Source organism: Drosophila subobscura, chromosome J, assembly GCF_008121235.1.
Source record: "Drosophila subobscura isolate 14011-0131.10 chromosome J, UCBerk_Dsub_1.0, whole genome shotgun sequence".
NCBI classification, from domain to species: domain Eukaryota; kingdom Metazoa; phylum Arthropoda; class Insecta; order Diptera; family Drosophilidae; genus Drosophila; species Drosophila subobscura.
The window spans coordinates 6,704,307-6,723,124 of NC_048532.1; the positions used below are offsets into that span (position 1 = coordinate 6,704,307).

Here is an 18,818-nt window from a genome sequence, read left to right on the forward strand (position 1 = left end):
CCCTGTAAAGCCTTTGGTTGGGCATTCGAAACTTTATGGAATGTCAGAGAACCAAAAGTTTTCAATTTAGTTGCATGGAAAATATTGTTGCAGGAAATTTTGTGTGCTCCAGCAAGGCAAAGGGATAAAGAATTTGGAATGCTCTATGGAACAGGGAGAGGATTTTATTTTTATATTTTCATCCATTCAATTATGGGAACTTTAAACGTCGCATACACCTCACTCTAATGTACCGGAATGTATCTTAAGTCGAAACTCTTTTGCCTCAGTCTATTTTTAGAGCAAAAGCCACTTGTGTATTTGCTGCTTCTTTGTTTTTTCAATCGAATTCAAAGTCTAGTGGCTATGATTGATCCCCTCAACTGAAGGGGAAGTACCCCCAAGTCAAAGTCCCACCAATGAATGCCAATACATCATCAATCCATCTTTCATTTGCTGCTGCTCTCTACACCCTACTCCACCCCGCACAAACGTTGCTGCCCAGCTTAGCGACCCACACGGAAGGGAAGTTCATTTGTTGAGTGAACATTTTATGATTTATGAAAATGTTCTATTTCTGTTCATGTCTTCTCTTTCCTCTAAACTAAACAGTGCGGCGTTCATTCCGCCCACTTTGTATTACAATCAGGATCTGGCTTGGAATTAAATCTGGTAACCGAGTTATAGCCAGCGGGCTGCGAGGGGAGGAGCAGAGCAGAGCGTTTGGGTGCCCGCTAGTCGGACGGGACTCTGTTCTGGGCCATTGTTGCATATTCAACAATTGCAACTGCAAAACCGACGAAGTAATAACAAATGCAAATTTTAAGCTCAAGAATTTTCAGTTGCAAAAATTGTTACATATTTCTGCTGTTGTTGTTGTTGTTGTCAGCTGTTGTTATTGTTGCTGCTGTTGTCAGTTGTATATTCGGTTTTTATTTTGGATTTGGGCCTGGGCCTGCCTGGGGGAAACTGCAGGCAAAAGTGCAAATGAGTTTTGCTGCCCCATCCCTGGACAATTGAATTTGTTTAAATTGTTGCAAGTTTTTGGGGCAGGGCTTGGTTCATGCATCAGCAATCAGCAGCTGGGAATCGGCAGCGAAAATCGGTCTAAACTTAAAGTCCGCAAGTCCACACATTGTCCGTAGATGTCCTTGCTGCCAGCCAATATAATCAAACAGCAGCAGCAGCAACAGCAGCTGGCAAAAGATGGAGTGCCAAAGTGTGTGTGTTTGTGTGTGTGTGTCTTGGGTGGGTTAGGGACAGGTTTACAGGATGGGATAGTCATATAGGACTGGGGGCACTGATGAGTTCACTTCAGTGAGCAAATGAAACGATATTGTTGTCAATTTAGGTGCAACAAAGAGCAGCAACGAGCCCCATACCCATATCCAGTCCCTGTCCCTGTCCCAGCACCCGTCTGGCAGGACAAGACAAAAACAAACAGCATGCAGGATGAGCGACAGAGACAGGCACAACCATAGCTAGAGACAGAGAGAGGGAGAGAGAGCTACAGCTAGTGTAACAACAAAGGCAAACAACAACAAATTGCATGTCCTTCCGCCTTGGGTTGCAACACAATATACAACGCACTCATATTTACTTTGTTCGAAGGATCCTGTTGCAGTCTGCCCGCCCCCTAACCGGACGGACGCCTGCCCCCCATGCAGCCTGCAACATTAATGAAAACTGCAAGCGACCTGACACAGATACATACGGGGAGATGGGACAGAGGGACCAAGGACTGCCACTGGGGGGCGACATTGCTGCACCTTTATTTACAGTGAGTGAGGGTGCGGGGGCATTGGGCAATTGGTAGGAAAGCATTTCCAGTATACGGCAATATTTTTAGTCATTTTGCTGTGCAAGATTCCTTGTAGCTTTTATCGTTTACCTTTTGCGTTGCATGCCCCTTCAGGTGATCTTGGATAATTGCCAACTAAATTGGGTTTAATGGGTTAGCAAGGGGCTTCGACTAAATGGCAAATCAGGTACAGTTGCGGCAAGATGTACACAGAGTTGCATGCTGTTATCGGTAAGTGCAGATGGAGAGGATAGAGAGGGGCACAAAAAGATAATTACGAAATAATTGAAGCAGATTGTTTGTCATTTTGGGGAGCTATACAAATATAATTTGTGCTCGGCTCGGGGGGATTTTAATTAATTTCGTACAATTTGCGAACGAAATGAAGTACAGTTGGGTCAGGGACAGAATGGGCCAATAACTGAGTAAATACTAACTTAATGAGCTACTTCAATCTATCATCTGCAAACCAAACCAAGTTTGCATAGTCAGAGTTGCATTTATTATCGATAGATGGGCCGATATATAGCGAGTTTAAATAAAATAAATAAATAAATAAATTAGGCACATTACACTAAAGCGTAGACTACAATTTAGTTAGCTGAGAAGAAGAGCAGTTGAAACGAGTAGGACACACTATCCTGTGAATCCTTTAGAGCCGCACAACCTCAACGCCCTGCGGCGCAAACAGCGATTCGGCGGCCAATTTGAGCTTCTCGTTGACCAATTTGGCAATTTTTGGCGTGCGGCGCCACACGAATTCGCGTGTTCTGTCGTGATTGTCCTTGCTCTCCACCTCCACCTGAAACAGACACAGACAGCAAACAGACAGCAGTAGTCAAAGGTTAATTGAACAAAGGACAATCAAAGGGGACTCACCTGCTTTGGCTGTTGCACCTTGATGGACATGAGGGTGGCCCGATCGTCCACCACACTGAACTTGATGCGTCCGATCATCTCGTTGGTCCTGGCCGTGGCACTCTTCACGCTCCTCACGCTGCCGCGCTTGAAGGACTTCTCCACGCGCAGGATCAACGGACCCAACGTAAACTTGGCCTTGATCGTGGAGTTGCGTCCCTCCGCATCGCTGATCACCTTCACATTGCCCACCCGCTTGAGGGAGGCCAGTCCCGAGAGACTGCCCTCGGCCTTCTGCAGCTTCTCGACATCTCCGGCCTTGCTGGCACCCGCCGGTTGATTGTAGTTGCCAGATTTCACTGCAGTCTTTTTGTTGCTGTTGTTGCTGTGCTTGTGGCTCTGTGTGGCACCGTTCGCAGTGGACTTCTTTTGGCCGCTTTTGCCACCGGACACTGTGCGCACTTCCGCTTTGGGTGCATCGAAATCAGTGGCAATGGCAGTGGACGGGGCAGAAGCAGACGAGGCTGTAGCCTGGTCCGAGGCACTGGGCTTCTTTTCGATGGCTTTGATGGCCAGCTCCGACTGTAATTGCATCAATTGCTCCTGCAATTTGCCGGCATCCTCCTCCTTGGCCTGATTGTTGCCGTTGCTGCCGTTGGCCCTTGGCTCGGAGCGTGTGTTCTTGCTGCAATGGAAAATTTTCACAAAATTTGCATCAATTCACTCTGATTCTGGAGAGTGCACTCAAACGAGATTTTGTTCCTGAAATCTACGAAAATTGAGTTTACTACTAAAACTGCTTGAAGTACTTAAACGGATGCGGACACGGATCCATTACGGACTCTTTAAGTGACTTTTGTTTGAATTTTTGGGTCATATTTGGAAATAAATATTCGAAAGATTAACATCATAATAAATAAATAATTATCCGAGTGTTCCGTAATTTATGGATTTATGGATTATAGAATATAAATAAGATCGAAAAATCACAATCAGAACTACTAAAGAAATATCCAACAACCTAACAAATTTATAATAGTTATAAATTTATAGGTTAAATATTTTTTTAAATGTTAATTTTAATGTTAATTTAATTTAATTTTTTTGGTTATTTTTAGTAGTCATTTTTCTTCGTAGTTCGTTTTTCTTTGCCGCCTGTCAACGTGCAGTTGCTCAAAGTTTAACGATTTCTGGTGATTAATTTACTTCTTAAATGTTATCAACATTTTGTTTGTAAATGTCTGAAAAGTGCCAAAATTTCCGTGCTAATATTTGGTAGTAATATTTCTTGGGAGTATTTTTTCCTTTGCCTGTCCACTTACAGTTTTTTAAATGTAATGTTTTATAGTTATTTAATTACTTGTTAAATCATTTTTAAAATATTTTTTTTGCTCTCTCAAAACTGCCGAATTTTAATGTAATTACTTTGGTTTTTTTTGGTGGTAATTTTTCTTGGGAAAATTTCTTCTTTTTCTTTTGCCGCCTGGTTCCCACTTACAGTTTCTTGTGTCCGCCGGCCTTGGTGCCTTTGTGCTTGTTGCTGGTGGCCTTCACCGTTGTGGCAGTGCCTACGGTGGGAGTGGCCGAGCGTCCGGCCAGACGAACCACAAAGGGATCATAATTATCGGATACGATGCGATTGATGCGCGAGAAGATGGCATCGATGAAGTGGTTGTGGCGCGCCTGGAACGCGTCCGTAGACATGTCGATGACGTTGTTCTTCAGGTCACCTGCAGGGACAGTGTAGGAAGGGGCACAAAGGTGGGGCAGGAACGGAGAGGAATGCACATTAGTTCGGATCGGCTTACACAATCAAAGTTCAATTTGTGGGCAAGGAGGTGTGGCCGGGGGGTGGGGGACAAGGGTCGTTTGTGTAGAGGAAGCTTTTGTGGTTTTTCCTTTTCAGCTTGTGTGTGGTGTGTGTGTTTGGGTGTGTGTGTGTTGTGGGCTTTTCATTATGTTTTCAGCCTCTAATTACATTCAAGTGCGACAGTGTGAGTGAGTATCTGTGTGTGTGGGCATAAGCTGATGTTCGGTTCTAACCACAGCAACTCACCCAGATACAAACACAGCTACGCCCAGGGACAGTGATTATTCTGTTCGGCTCTGTGTGTGCATGGTGTGGGTTGGATTAGCAAATAATGTACAAAAAAAAAGAAACACAAAAACATTGACATTGAAGCCAGAAGCAGGTCTGCCAGTCCTCCACCTCTCCATTCGGATAGAAATAATTACAGCTCTTTGTCAGGGATGGGCGCAGCAGCAGCGATTGATTGCAGTTTTCCCCCGATAATAATTCATCGGCCTGGCTTAATGGAAAATAATCGTGGGCTACTTAATCATTTGTTAATTGAGTGATTTGTCATACATTTTGTGTTTAAGACAAGACATTCCTGGTCAGACCTAAATCATAGTTAAGGCAACAAGATTTAGAGGAAGATTGTTTCTATTTTTAGTTAAAGTTTTAGGATTATTAGCGGGTTATTTGCACTACCCTTAGGCATAGAAATATTTTATTTATAAATACTAATTTTATCTATTTCGATTTGGTTTATTTTCGAACTTTTCCTTGTGTTAATTTAATTTTGCTGCTAAAGGTGAGAAGTTGACCTTTCATATAAGTGATTTCTTCAACGATTAACCATCACAAATAGTTCATGCAGCTATTCCAGGAATATCTATCACCCTTCTAGCTAGACCTAATTCCTGTCTTATCGCAGTGACCCATAACCGCGGCAGTGACTGAGGCCCATCAGCCCTGGAGCCGCCATTCCACAGGCGGATATAATCGGAAACTCGACCACCGTTAGGCATGATGAGGTACTAATGTACTTTTTGCATGTTAGCCCTGGTCTGCCCGAACCCCTGCTTCGTGCCTGTCTGCCCCCGCAAAACAGTGAGTCTGTTATGTACTCGCCCACACTCTGGCGGAGCCACTTTAGTTGCAGCATTTTCCCTTTTCTGTGTTTGTTAATTGAAGCACAAAAATTTTAAATTTAAAGCGACATTTTCTAAAATAGATAATTGTGTGGGCGTGTGCTGCAAGGCCATGCGAGTGGCAGGGGGTGAGGCTCATGGTGGGGCTGCAAAATTACAGGGGAGAGCAGATGCAGCAGGTGCTGGGGGACGGGTAGTCGAACTAATTAGAGCGAATGTTACAGCAGCAGACAAGCGGGATGGAATGGATGATATAAGTACGGGGAGAATAGATAGTACGGAACATTACAGTAATGACGTAGCAGCCAGCAGTAGAGCTAATGATGTGTGTGAGAGAGAAAATTAGAGAAACATATAGAGAAAGAGACAGTGACAGCACCGATATCCTCGCCTAAGGTAACGCTTGAAAGGACTCTCTCCTTGCCAAAAAGGATTCCGCACAAAAGAATTATACAATTATAGAATTTCATTTTCGCAAATTTATTTAAGCAAATTTTTCGTGTTGTGTTTCGTCTTCTTCTTCTTGCTTGATTTGTGGTTTTTGTTTGGGTTTTCTTTTTTTTACAATAAATAATAAATAAATAAATAAATAAATAATAAGTTACAAATTAAATGGACCTAAAACGCAAAGTTTAACATTTTTCTATGGGATCTTTTTTTATGTTTTATGTGACATTTTTTCTCGCGCTGCTGCCTTTCAAGCGTTCAACTTTTAGCTACAATTTTGTTGTTAACTTTTTACTTTACATAAGAATTTTGCGTTATTTACGTTTTGGAAAATTATGCGAGCCGAAATAAGAGATAGAGAGAGGAAAAGCCAGAAATATTACAATTTCTTTGTTGTTTTTGTTTCTTTCGTTCCAAAAAATAGTTCAATTGTAAGCCAAATGTGTGAAAGCAAGATAGCGATAGTGCTTGTGTGTTTGTGTGTGCATGAGAGAGATAGACATAGATAGATAGGTAAAGGGGAGACAGAGTGAGATAGATACAGTGGGGAGCAATGATGAGTACATGTTCACATTAACTGACTTTCGTCGCCCATAACTTCTAAACGCATAATGCAAACGTAACCAATTTTTTTGTAGATATCAATCACTTTATCCTTAACAAAAAGGCAATACCAGAAAAATACAAATATGAAGCTTTTAAATAGCGAAAAATAAAAAACTAAAAAAAGTCGCATGTACTCATTTATGCACTTTTCGTTGTTTTCACTTATTTAATATTTCAAAATTTTCTAATCAACAATATGCCTGCAGATTTGATGTTAAATATTTTTTTGGTTATATTCTAGTAATACTAACATCAAATTAAGACATTTCTCATAATAATCGAAGCAGATTTCATGAATTTATTAAATAGTGCCTATGTTGTACCTGAGGCTGAAGAAACAAAATCTAGAAAATGTAAATATTATTGTGTAGCTCACTAAAAATGGCTATAAGACAGCTAATACTGCTGAAAAACATGGCATTAGTCAATCGGTGGTGATCAGAGTGGAAAAGACGCGAAATTTTGACCTGAAACAGCAGATCCAAGGTTGGTCTAAGGCGCTAGCAGGCCCAAAAGCCACACTTATAATGTTGCAAATTGGGAACAAGAACTTTCTAAGTCCAAAGGATGCTCTTTTCGCGTAAAACTATCAATTTTGGTCTAGATAGCCAAGTATGGCCATCGTACCACCACCTGAAACATTTTTACACCATTTTACATCTACCGGCACTTTTCACGTGGTAGGTAAATAATGGTAAAGCAAACCCGAAATTTTCAAATTAGCATAACAATTTGACCACAGATGATTGAAAACGTGTTATCAGGTCTGATGAGTCCAAATAATCATATGGGTGGCAGTATTGTTAGCGTAAGTCCGAAAAAAGGCTTTAAGGACATCAAATCAAGCAAACCATGAAACATGCCGGTAGATGTAAAATGGTGTAAGTATGTTTTAGGCGGTGGAACGATGGCCATACTTAGCCATCTAGAACAACATTGATAGTATTATTCGAAAAGAACCTCGTTGGGCCTCAGAAAGTCCTTGTTACTAAATTGCGACATTATAAGTGCGGCTTTTTGGGCCTGCTAGCGCCTTAGGGCGACCTTGGCTTTGCTGTTTCGGGACAAAATTTAGCGTCTTTTCCACTCTGATCACCACCGATTGACTAATGCCATGTTTTTCAGCAGTATTAGCTGTCTTATAGCCATTTTTAGTGAGCTACACAATAATATTTACATTTTCTAGATTTTGTTTCTTCAGCCTCAGGTACAACATAGGCACTATTTAATAAATTCATGAAATCTGCTTCGATTATTATGAGAAATGTCTTAATTTGATGTTAGTATTACTAGAATATAACCAAAAAAATATTTAACATCAAATCTGCAGGCATATTGTTGATTAGAAAATTTTGAAATATTAAATAAGTGAAAACAACGAAAAGTGCATAAATGAGTACATGCGACTTTTTTTAGTTTTTTATTTTTCGCTATTTAAAAGCTTCATATTTGTATTTTTCTGGTATTGCCTTTTTGTTAAGGATAAAGTGATTGATATCTACAAAAAAATTGGTTACGTTTGCATTATGCGTTTAGAAGTTATGGGCGACGAAAGTCAGTTAATGTGAACATGTACTCATCATTGCTCCCCACTGTATGTGTGTGAGTGTGTTGGTTGACATAATGACAATTAATTTCGAATCTGAGAAATTATGGTGTTTAATTACAACTAAAAATAAATAAATTACACTAAGTGAACAATTCTTATTGCTGTTTTACATCAATTTAGCTATAAGTGTGTGTGTGTGTGTGTGTGGGATAGAGATAGATAATAGATTTTTTTAGGGCAGGGGCTTAGAGTGCGAAAGAGAGCAGGAGCAGTCTGAGAGCGCAGCTCTAATGGTTGTATCTTTCTGGCCACTGTTTCTCTCAGGCCACACTGCTCCTGCTCTGCTTCTTCTCGGGATTCATCATCATCATCAGCGTCTCTTTTTCTCCTTCTTCTTTGTCTTCTTTAACATCATCATCATCTTCTTTGTCTTCTCATTTCCAACCATTTTTTGTGCTTGGGCATTAAACATGTTGCAGTTGTTGTTGTGTTTTGTTTTTTGGTGCGGTACAGTTGCTCTTGCAATTCTTAGTCAGGTGAAAACAGTCCGTGCGTAAATAACTCAACAAAAGGGTGCGTTATGGGTGTATACTTTTGATAGTAAGTGTGTGGACAATTGTGCAGCGTGCAGCTTGAAAAGATTTTGCAGTTTGCATTTTGCGTTCTTTCTTTTTTGCAGATAGTTTGACTAGCACCAAACTCTCAATCATCGCCTTTCCAGGGATGTTTCTTTTGCTTAACTCATTTTTTAAATTAAATAGAAATTAACTTGGGCTTTGCTAGGGATTGCTAGGGATTTGCGTGTGGGTGCGTATAGGATAGTCAGTGCAGGCAAAGATCTGTTGTCCGGATCGAGTCCTAGTCCCCAGTGGGAATTATATTGGAAATTCACTTTCCTTGTTTGCGGGGAGCTATCGATTGTCATCGTTAATCGTTCATCGTTGATCGTTGTTGTTGTTGTAGTTGTTGGTCCCTGTCTTTAGTTGTTGTTTCAATTGTTTAGTTTTTAGTTGTTGTTTGTTAATGCTTGAGCTCTTTTTTGGTCTTCTTCGAGGGACTTGTAGATTTCTTGACTTTGGCTGTTTTTGTGGCTGTTGCTGACTTGGGCTTGGACTCACATGCTTCGCGCCGGGCCTCAATGATATCGTCCCCAATGATATCATCATCGTCGTCGTCCTCATCATCGTCGGCCTCCTCGTCGTCATCGCCGCCGGCTAAACCTGCAATTTCACCAATTTCATCGACTCCATCATCAATATCATCATCATCATCTTCCTCATCGTCCTCATCGTACTCGTCGTCGTCGTCGTCGTTAGCGTTGCTGTCGGCGCCGCCAGGAGCAACAGCCCCAGGATCAGATCCCGGTGCGGGCTTACCCAGAGCCGCTGGCCCGGCGACTATTTGGTTATTATTATTATTATTATTGTTTGTATGGATACTGTTGGTTAGAGTGTTCTGATGCTGCGATGATGTTTGGCTGATTGCGGCAGACTGTGTGGCATGCTGCTGCAGGTGTTGCTGTTGCAGTTGCTGTACTAGTTGTGCGTTTGTTTGTTTCTGTTGTTCGTCAATTGCATTGGTGCTACTTAAACTAGTTGTGCCACCACTAATACCATCTAAAAGTGCATCTTCATCGTAAAAAACATTTTGTTCACCTTCGTTGTTGCTGGAGGCGGCCGGGACTGCTGCAGCTGCGGCAGAAATATCGTCAGCGGCATTGCCGGAGGCGGCATCCGCCACAGCGTTGCCAGACTCGGCGGGCAGATCGACGCCATCGGAGATGCCAGAGCTGACCGAGGAGGCGGCAGCGGGAGCCACTTCCTCCAAGGCCTGGGCTGGAGAGGCGGCAACGGAGCTCTGCTGGGCACTGGCAGCGGGTGCGACCTCATCATCGTCATCCTCATCATCATCATCTAGGGGAAGGGAAGGGAGAAGATTATGTGGGTTCTTTTTGAGAGGGAAAAGTGGAAACTCACCTCCCAGGATGTCATCGAACAGCCTGTCTAGATAATCATCATCATCGTCATCCTCCTCATCATCATCGCTGGCTGTGGCCGCTGGCGCTGCCTGTCCCTGTGGCGTATCATCCTCCTCCTCATCGTCGTCGTCCTCCTCCTCATCATCATCTGAAAGTCCCGAAATCAAAAGAACTTTGTTACCCAAGGGAAGGGACCAGAAGAGTCAAAAAATTGTCGTTAATAAAAGGCTGGACAAGATCAAACACATCATCGATGGCACATGCAACATGCGATGGAGTGGCAGAGGTGGCAGATTGTGCTTCATTCATTGGATTGCAGAGTGGTGCTGGTTTTGGTGGTGGTTTTTGCTGGGTCTTGTTGGTGGTGGTGCTCGGTGCTCAGTGCGTGGGGTGCGTGCACTTCTTACAACACAAAAGAAAACTGAAGTCTGTCCTCTACATACCATCATCGTCATCGATCAGATCTCCTAGATCCGGCTCATCATCATCGTCATCCTCATCGTCATCGTCATCATCATCGTCGCTGGCGGGGGCTGCGGCTGGGGCCACATCATTGTTGACCGCCTGCTGGCGTGCCACTGCCCGTTCGCTCCTGGAGAGCAGCTGCACCGGCGAGGCCTCAATCTGCAGCAGCAGCGCACTCAGCACGCACAGCAATATCACGAACTTCATTCTGTTTGAATCAGATCTGCAAGTAGAGGGACGGACAGTGGGATGAGTGATTGGTCATGAGAAATCAGTTTGTTTTTTCGGAGAGGGGATGGAGAACTTTTACTTTTGCTGCGGTTGACCCCAATTTGGCGACTAACTGGTTGCAGGAGGACGGGCAACACTTTCTTTTTCATGGCATCGAAAATTACATATTTAGTGAGTGGCAAAGTCAACTCTGTGGCAGGCCAGCGGATAGCCAGCGACAGCGACAGTTTTTGTTGTTAGTGGTGATGGCCAGCAGCAAAGTCATTCAGTCAATAAGCCAGACCCAGTAAGCCCCGCAAAGAAAGCAGACAAAAGCGAGTCTCTCTCTGTGAGTGTGTGTGTGCAGCTTTGTGTGTGTTTTCGTGTGTAAGTTGGAGTGCGAATGTAAACATGTTTTTGAGCTACGCCTCAAAGTAGCCGCCGGCAGTGTCCACATGTCCATTTGCTGGCACTTGACACACAGCGGCAGCAGCAACAACAACAGTAACAGCAACAGCAGCAACAACACCTCTTTGTGCAGCTTCAGGCGCCGTTGAGGAAGCCACCACAGTGTCAGGGCAGGTAAAGGCAGTGATGGGTTGGCACAGCAGTTGGGGCAGCAACGTTTCTCTATAAAGAATGGCCAGGGGAAGTCCTTTACCTACGCAGTGTATGCCCCGTTTCGGCTTGAATAATTCCATTGTTGCCATTGTTGCTGCTGCTGCTGTTGCTTTTGGTGGCATTTTAGTCATGACAATCAGCACGGCCAACAGCCAGCGGCTATAACCAACAACCGCAGCAGCAGCGACAGCAGCAGCAACACCCATTGTTGCCCTGTCCCAAAGGGTACTATGATTTCAACCAACATTTGACTACTTTTCAATTGTAATGCCACCAAGGGAACCATCTGTAGGGTATCAATCGCCTCGTCCATACCTCTTGCTGATTGCTTTTGTTGCTACCATTGTCGCAGTGTCAAGTGCGGCTGTTGCGGCCTTAGCTCTTGGCCAAGTGAAAGCGACGTATTTCCCCAAAAACTTGTTCGCCTGCTCCACCCCGCCCAACGATTTGTTGCAGCAGCAACTGTAGTTGCCGCGAGGCCGCTTATTGAAAAATGGTTAAAACGATTGCTGTAAATCGAGTCCAGAGCTGATAAGCAAACGGCAAAGTGGCCATAAACTAAAGTGAAAACCCAGTGACCCACTGGCCAACCAACTGCAAGAGGCAGCAGCAGCAGCAACATCATCCACAGAGCGCAACTTCTGACAGCAGCCTCCAAGTCAACTCCAAGTGGTGGATTGGTTAACGGGTCTTAGGGCCTTTGCCGATGACTTTGGCCGCTCTGATAAGCCGTAGAGTCGCAGTTTTATGGCGTCCCAATGCCTCAAGACACTGGGGCGGCTGCCAGATTGAAGACGGAAGATGGAAGCTGCCACGCCACCAACTGGGCCACTGCTTTGCGCTGCTTAATTAAAAGTTTTACGGAGCGAAGCTCTTGAGCGGTGTTTATTAAATACCAATGCCGCAGGCAGGGGGAGCAGAGCAGGAAGTGGGAGGCGGCAGTGGGTGGAGTTGAATGTTTCTTAGACTAAATATGATGATAGACAACCTGGGCAAAGCGTTTTGCTAAACTAAGCACAACTACAGTGGGTGTCATCAGTGGCAAAGGAGTGTTGGACAATACATACATATGTAGGAGTGGTAAATGAGTGATGGAAATCTAAGGGTTTGAATTGTAAGGGAAGTGTATCTTGTATATTAAAAGCCTAATATAAAAATCAATTTAATGGAAATATTCCTCTAATATTCTCTCTGTGATGAACCCAACTAAAACTGATTTATGAACTCTTAAACCCACTTATCAGACTCCTGTGGCATCCTTTTAATACGGATTAAAGATAAGGAGCCGTGAAACTTTTATTCCTTTAGCTCAATGACGCAAAATAGTTTTTCCCCCACTTTCAATTTCCACCCAACCACACACAGGAACACACAGATAACACACACACACAGCAACACACACTATCGTGCATATTCATAAAGTTTTGGTATCACTTTGGTTGCATCCACTGTACGGTGCAGCCCCTCCACCCCGTCCGTTGGTCTACTGTTTCGAAGTACTTATAAACTCCTGCCTATTGAAGTCTTGGGGAAATTGCATTTACTTTTCCCACTAAGTCTCCTGCTGCCGCTGCCTTGACACCTCCAGTATCTGCTACCCTCGACCCTAGAGCCCCCCACCACATCTCTGCACTCATACAATGCGCTCTTTTATCTACCATTTTTCGCAACGAACTCTGAACATTTCACGCGTCATGCCGCAGCAACAAGAATAGGAAGAACAAGGAAGCGTAAGAAGGCAAAGAGGTGAAGGAAGAGTAAGGGCAGCAGGCAGAGTGGGAAGACTAAGAAGAGTGGGAAGAGCAAGAAGAGTGGGAAGAGCTTGAGTCGGAAGAATGGGAAGAGTTAAAGCGGTGAGGAGAGGTAGCAGGAGAGCAACAATGCAATGCAAAACTTCTGACAAGCTTGAGTGGTAGAAGAAAGAGATGCCAGATGCGAGAGAGAGAGAGAGAGCGGGGGTGGGAACAGGGCAACCTTTTTCTGTTCTTTCGCTCTCTCCTCACTCTTGCTCTCTTGGCGCTGCTGCTGCTCATACTTCCTCGTCTTCTTCTTCATCTAGTTCTTCTATATCTGCCGCTGCTGCTGCTTTATCTTTTTGCTCCTCTTCTGCTTGTTGTTGTTGTTGTTTTTGTTGTCTATTGTGGGGACTAACTCATATGGAACGCTGCTCCCACTATAGGTATATTTTAATGCCCATGCCCCATAGCTAACCGTGTGTGCATTTTACATTAATATTCATGTGCGTGATGCTGATGGAGCTGCAGATGATAGTCATACAAGGGGGCGTGAGGAGTTCTAACAGAGGGCTGCCTGTGTGACGGGTTCGGTTTAGTGTTTGCTGTGCACTTGCACGTCACACAGTGGCAGCAAAAATTACTTAAGCTCCACTCCGAGTCTGAGGGGGAGAGAATCTATTGAAGGCAATGCCTGAGGCGAGGCAGCTGCCACTTGATGAGGTACCCTAACCCTCTGGGAACGCATTGTCCTATCAGCGTCATATCAATAAATATGCAGGGCCGCCGCCCCACAAAAGGCCACGTGCAGACAGGATTTACATGTGGTGCCACCACACAGCAGCCATTGTCTCCCTTTTTTTGCTCAAGTTTGTCTCATATGTTGCCATGGGAAGGAAGTGCCTGCCGTCTGCTGCAACTCCTCCAGCAGCTGCTGCTGCAACTGCTCCTGCGTGGCAGTTAATTTTCCAAGACAATGCCAGCCAAGTGGTAAAACAGAAAAAAAGTCACCAAAACCCCACACCAAAATGTTGGAGAGATTTTCTATTGAAGCAAGTGCCCTTTTGGGACTGGGGTTCACTTCGTTCGAGTCTCCACTGTACACGCCAAAGTTCTCAGGGTTCCCGCTTTGGGCTCTCTTTCGCATGCATTCGCACGTCACATGAATTAGGACTTTGTTATCGTCGCGTCAGCGTCACCTGGCGGAACCGCCACTAAGCAGCCTTTTGTGGTAGTGGAGTCCACCCCCCAGCCCACTATCACCCACAAGGCGAAAGGTAATGGACGGGACAGGGTCTAGCCATGACTGACAAGCTGCATAAACTTCAGAATTTTGTGTCATGAACTAACTTTTTGGTAGCAACAGCGGAAAATAGAAAGAATGGGAAGCTAAATGAAGGAACTCGACGCTAAAATTACCCTTGAAGATCAACTGCTCGGGAATTTGTAACTAATATTTTTAAAGCTATTTACACAAAGTTTAATCTGCCATCGAGCGTTTCTATGGTTCGCTGCTTGTTCCAAACTCTGGTCCAAGAGTTTTGTATACCCATTTCTAAGGTACAACACTCGAAACAAAGCGAAAACCACAAAAAACTGTTGAAGAATGTGTGGAAAAGTGGAAAATGAATTAGAGCAGGAGAGTTGTGGGCCACTAAAACTTCTCCAGCGAATGCTGCACAGCAAAGAATCTCACTGTTAATAGCTTGTCCTTGCTGGACGCCTCAGACTCCGACTCTAACCGCCTTGAGTGTAGTGTGTTTTGTTTTGGCAGCAAAGTGCTGGGCAGTGTAAACAGTGTAAACTATAACTTGGCTGGAGAACTGGTTCAGGCTGCTGCTGGCTGCCGTTTCTGCTGTTGATGCTGGCCAGGAAACACTTAAATTAACTGCTTCGAGTCGTTCCGTATGTAGGTCAGCTTGCAAGAAGAAACCTGAGAGCCATGAGAGATGATTACTCAACTGGGTTCTCTTTCGGTTTGGTTTGGTTTTAGGTTTGGGTTCGGCTGTCTGCTGACCACAGAACCAACCTCCCAAACATCAAGAACAGCACCAGCAGCAGCAGCAGCTCACATGTGAAAATAGAGCACATAAAAAGCGAAGGAGAGGGGGTTGGGAATGGTGCCTCCTAAATTGCTGCAGATACAATTTATGACCCAACGCCAGCTAAGAGTCCGCTTCCAAGTGCAAGTTGCTTTTTGTGCTCGTAGTTGAAAATCAATTAAAAAGTTCCTGCCGAAGACGTTTGCTGTGCGGCACAAGGCCAAGCTTTATGTGGGTCGTTCGGACGTTTCGAGGGAGACGATTCCAGTTTCCCGTTTCTCATTCTCCTCGCGAAAGAATTTTGCATCCAAGAACTTGGGTTTCACACAATGAAGGGAACAGGGCACACTGCTGATTTTCAACTCAGTTTCCACAGTGATTTAATCACAGTTTTCAACAATAATTCTCTCCTGTTTCTTTTTATCCAAGTTCTAACAAAATTGTGTAGAAAATATTTGCCAATAGCTGAGTATCCTCCCGGATTGCAGGGCAATGACTTTTTTATCCAAATGCTAACCTTGACTCTAAGTACAAGCGATAATTAATCGATAGTCGATAGACTACACAACACACACGATAACAACCGATAACAGATTAAGTTTGCACCGTTGTGCACTCCTCGAGTTGCGAATGAAGACTGTCGTGGCTGAATCGCTTCTTGGATGGTTTTGAGGCCCCCCTCGACTACGTGATTCTTGGACAGACTTTCTTTTTTTTAACGGCTCTGCCTCAGTCGCAGTCGCAGCGCAGTTGCAGCTCTTTACCTGTTTATGGCGCTATGTAGGGGAAGTATATCTCCGATTCGATTGTGAATTCTGGGCTCGAGCTTCTCGTTCAATTTCACACCGCCGCGCACACAACTGTCTCGCACGACTGAGCGTCTTCAACTGATCGCTGGCTCCGGTCTCCGCTTACCAACTGCCGTGCAGAGGCGCCACCAAAGCTTGGCCCGAAGCAAAGCCCAGCCCGGCTCGGCCCGAAGCTCGTTTCAGTTACATTTCATTTGCTTTTGCTTCTCCTACCAAATCCAATTCCATTTCTCGCTCTCTTGACTTGATTCTTCAATTCATTTGAAGGCGGTGTCGACCACTCTGGGAAAGTATTTGGCACACTAAACGGCCAGGGCCGGCTATAACAGTTAGCGGCTTGTCAGCGGCTCTGACGACTTCTCGAGCGCCTCATAAATTATGATCTAAGACGACCGAGCGACCCTCCCTTGAATGGGGAACGGAGGGACTGCTCCATGAGGAAATAGTGCTGTAGCCTACTTGATTTCATTTAGATATGACAAATCATTAAGTTAATTTGGTTTTATTTGGGTTTTGTGCTATTTAAATTAGGAAGTTAAGGGGAGAAAAACTTGAGGAAAAGCTAAAGAAATGGGATAGATATTTTATTAGCTTATTTTACGATAATTTACCTTATATTACATCAGTTTATGGCGCATATTCTAGTCGATAGATGATTCCCAATTCTTTATTTACTGTCCATTAGCAATATTCTTAACATATTCCTCTATGCCTCTGGCTCGTAGCTCGCTCTTCCCGCTTTTGCCAACAATATATTTCAACTTCTACCTGAAATTCATCACAAAGTGCTATATTGATTTTATTCAGTCATCGTTCCGCACCCTAACCCCATTCCGCAGTCGCCTCCTGGCCTCGATCCGTTCGCATTCGCATATTATATGGATATATATTTACATATTTACATAAATATATATTGGCAGATTGATACAGGTGTGTGTGTGTGTGGACAGGCATTCCTCAAGTGCTAATTTCTGAGCCACCAACACATCAAAGTGAAATCGCAATCATGCACACACACAAAAAGCAATAAAAGAGCGTGGAAAATGTGTGTAGTTTTATTGTTGTGTGTAGAAATATAATCAGTGATAAATGTGCTCGTAGTTAATATGATTTTGCCCTGACTGACGTTTCATTTTCAATGTCCGGGATGAAGAAAATTGACAGTCACTGCACTGCTCGAAGTCAAAGTCAGAGCTTTCCCATGGAAATTGGTGGCCGATGTCGCCGTCGCTGCCGCTGTCGATGCTGGCTGCGACGCCTGCCAACAGTAAAACGTGTTCTACTCGTTTGTAGCTGCTGCTGCCACTGCCACTGCCGCTGCTGCTTCTTGCAGTTGGGCAAAAGTTGTTTTTACTGTAGTCTTGGCTGTCTCTTGGCCGTGTAGCTGTCTACTATAACTTTCTTCGCAGGTTGTTGTTGGTTGCTGCTGCCTCTGCCATTGGCCAAAGTAAGTCTCTGCAAAGCATTTGCTGTTAACAGGTCAGTGGAGTTTTCTTCCAAGTTCCAACATGGCCCAATGCCGAAAGACAGAAACCGAAACCGACTCTAGACTCCAGAGTCTCGACACGAAAACTGAGACTGGAACAGCAGATTCGAGTCTGCAGGCGCTTAGAGAGACTTTTGCCCGCAGAATGTTACGAAATTTTATGTAATGTGCCAAAAAACAAAACAACAACAAGAGCTCCGCTTTGCACTCTGCTCACTGAACAAAGAAATGGTTAGAGCAAAAAAAAAAAAAACTTTCAACTAAATAAACAAACATTTTCGCTCGGCTAAACTTTGACTATTTTTGAAGCAGCAAAAGTCGAAGTCGAAGACGAAGCCAAAGTGCATGAAAGAGTTGCGCTGGAAGGCAAGTTCAAAAAGCATATAATTTAGCATTTTAATGGCTTAATACACTCTGACATTTGGACAGCGGGGTGCTCACTGGGGGGTCACTCACGTGGAAAACTAGTGGCAAAAAAAACAAACCAATCAAATCAACACTTGACAGCCAGCACGAGCAGCAGAAAAATCAGAATATTCTTTCTCTCTCTGCTCCAAATATTTTCATAAACAAATCTGTTAAGAAGTCGTCTTCTGCTTGCCCCCTTCCTCCCTCACTTACTCCATTTGACTAATTAATTTTTGCTCAACTTGCTCGCAATTGCTTAGACTCCGACTTCGCTGGCTTATGTGGAGGGATGGGCTGTGGGCTGTGGGTTGGGTTTCTGTTCTGCCAAAAGTTTTTCCGGTTTATTAATTTTCCTTGGCTTGTTGTTGCTTGTTTGCCACTGCTAAATGGACCACCCGCTGCAAATCTTTAGCCAAGCGATTGGCAAACTCTAATTGAGAGTTTTCTTGGCCCCGTTTTGGCCATTAATAATGCATGTCAAACGTTTAACTACTTCTTAAATATAGTTTCATTCAACAAAAAGCATAACAGCATAGACATTTGAATAGTTGAGTGGAAACTTTGTTAAATTTCGCACATGAATTCTCATTTTTAAGCCACGCTTTTCCTTCCTTAATTGTGTAAAGTGTTTCCCCTTTGCCACTCATAATTTTGTTGCCATCATTTCCATTACCATTTCACCTTATCCGCATATCCATTTCCATTTCACGTTAACTGGCGTTCAGCTGTGTGGCCCTTGTGGCTGCTTCTTTGCCGCCCCAAAAGGACCCCCTTGTAGCTCCTTGTACACCCTTGTACCTCCTTATTCCATTGTTCACTTAACGCTCATTATTGTACCGCTGCTCATTTAACCAATCCAATTATCCTCACTAAGCCAAGTCCCTCTGCC

At 43.9% G+C, this 18,818-nt stretch overlaps 1 protein-coding gene across 3 annotated transcripts; it reads right to left on the bottom strand.

Moving 5' to 3' along the window:
• Positions 1–2,259: 2,259 nt before the first annotated feature.
• Positions 2,260–16,126, bottom strand: LOC117893847 (ubiquitin carboxyl-terminal hydrolase 36). 3 transcript variants are annotated; one of them, XM_034800611.1, is made up of 8 exons: positions 15,991–16,126; positions 10,599–10,843; positions 10,154–10,327; positions 9,833–10,090; positions 9,296–9,397; positions 4,137–4,368; positions 2,660–3,323; positions 2,260–2,582 (listed from the first exon to the last, which is right to left on the bottom strand). In XM_034800611.1, the coding sequence occupies exons 2-8, from the start codon at positions 10,825–10,827 to the stop codon at positions 2,433–2,435; spliced, it is 1,809 nt and encodes a 602-aa protein (XP_034656502.1). In that variant the 5' UTR covers positions 10,828–10,843; positions 15,991–16,126; the 3' UTR covers positions 2,260–2,432. The 3 variants fall into 3 exon arrangements, with proteins under 3 accessions (XP_034656502.1, XP_034656503.1, XP_034656504.1); XM_034800612.1 differs by lacking the exon at positions 15,991–16,126 and adding an exon at positions 15,744–15,878; XM_034800613.1 differs by lacking the exon at positions 9,296–9,397.
• Positions 16,127–18,818: the final 2,692 nt, after the last annotated feature.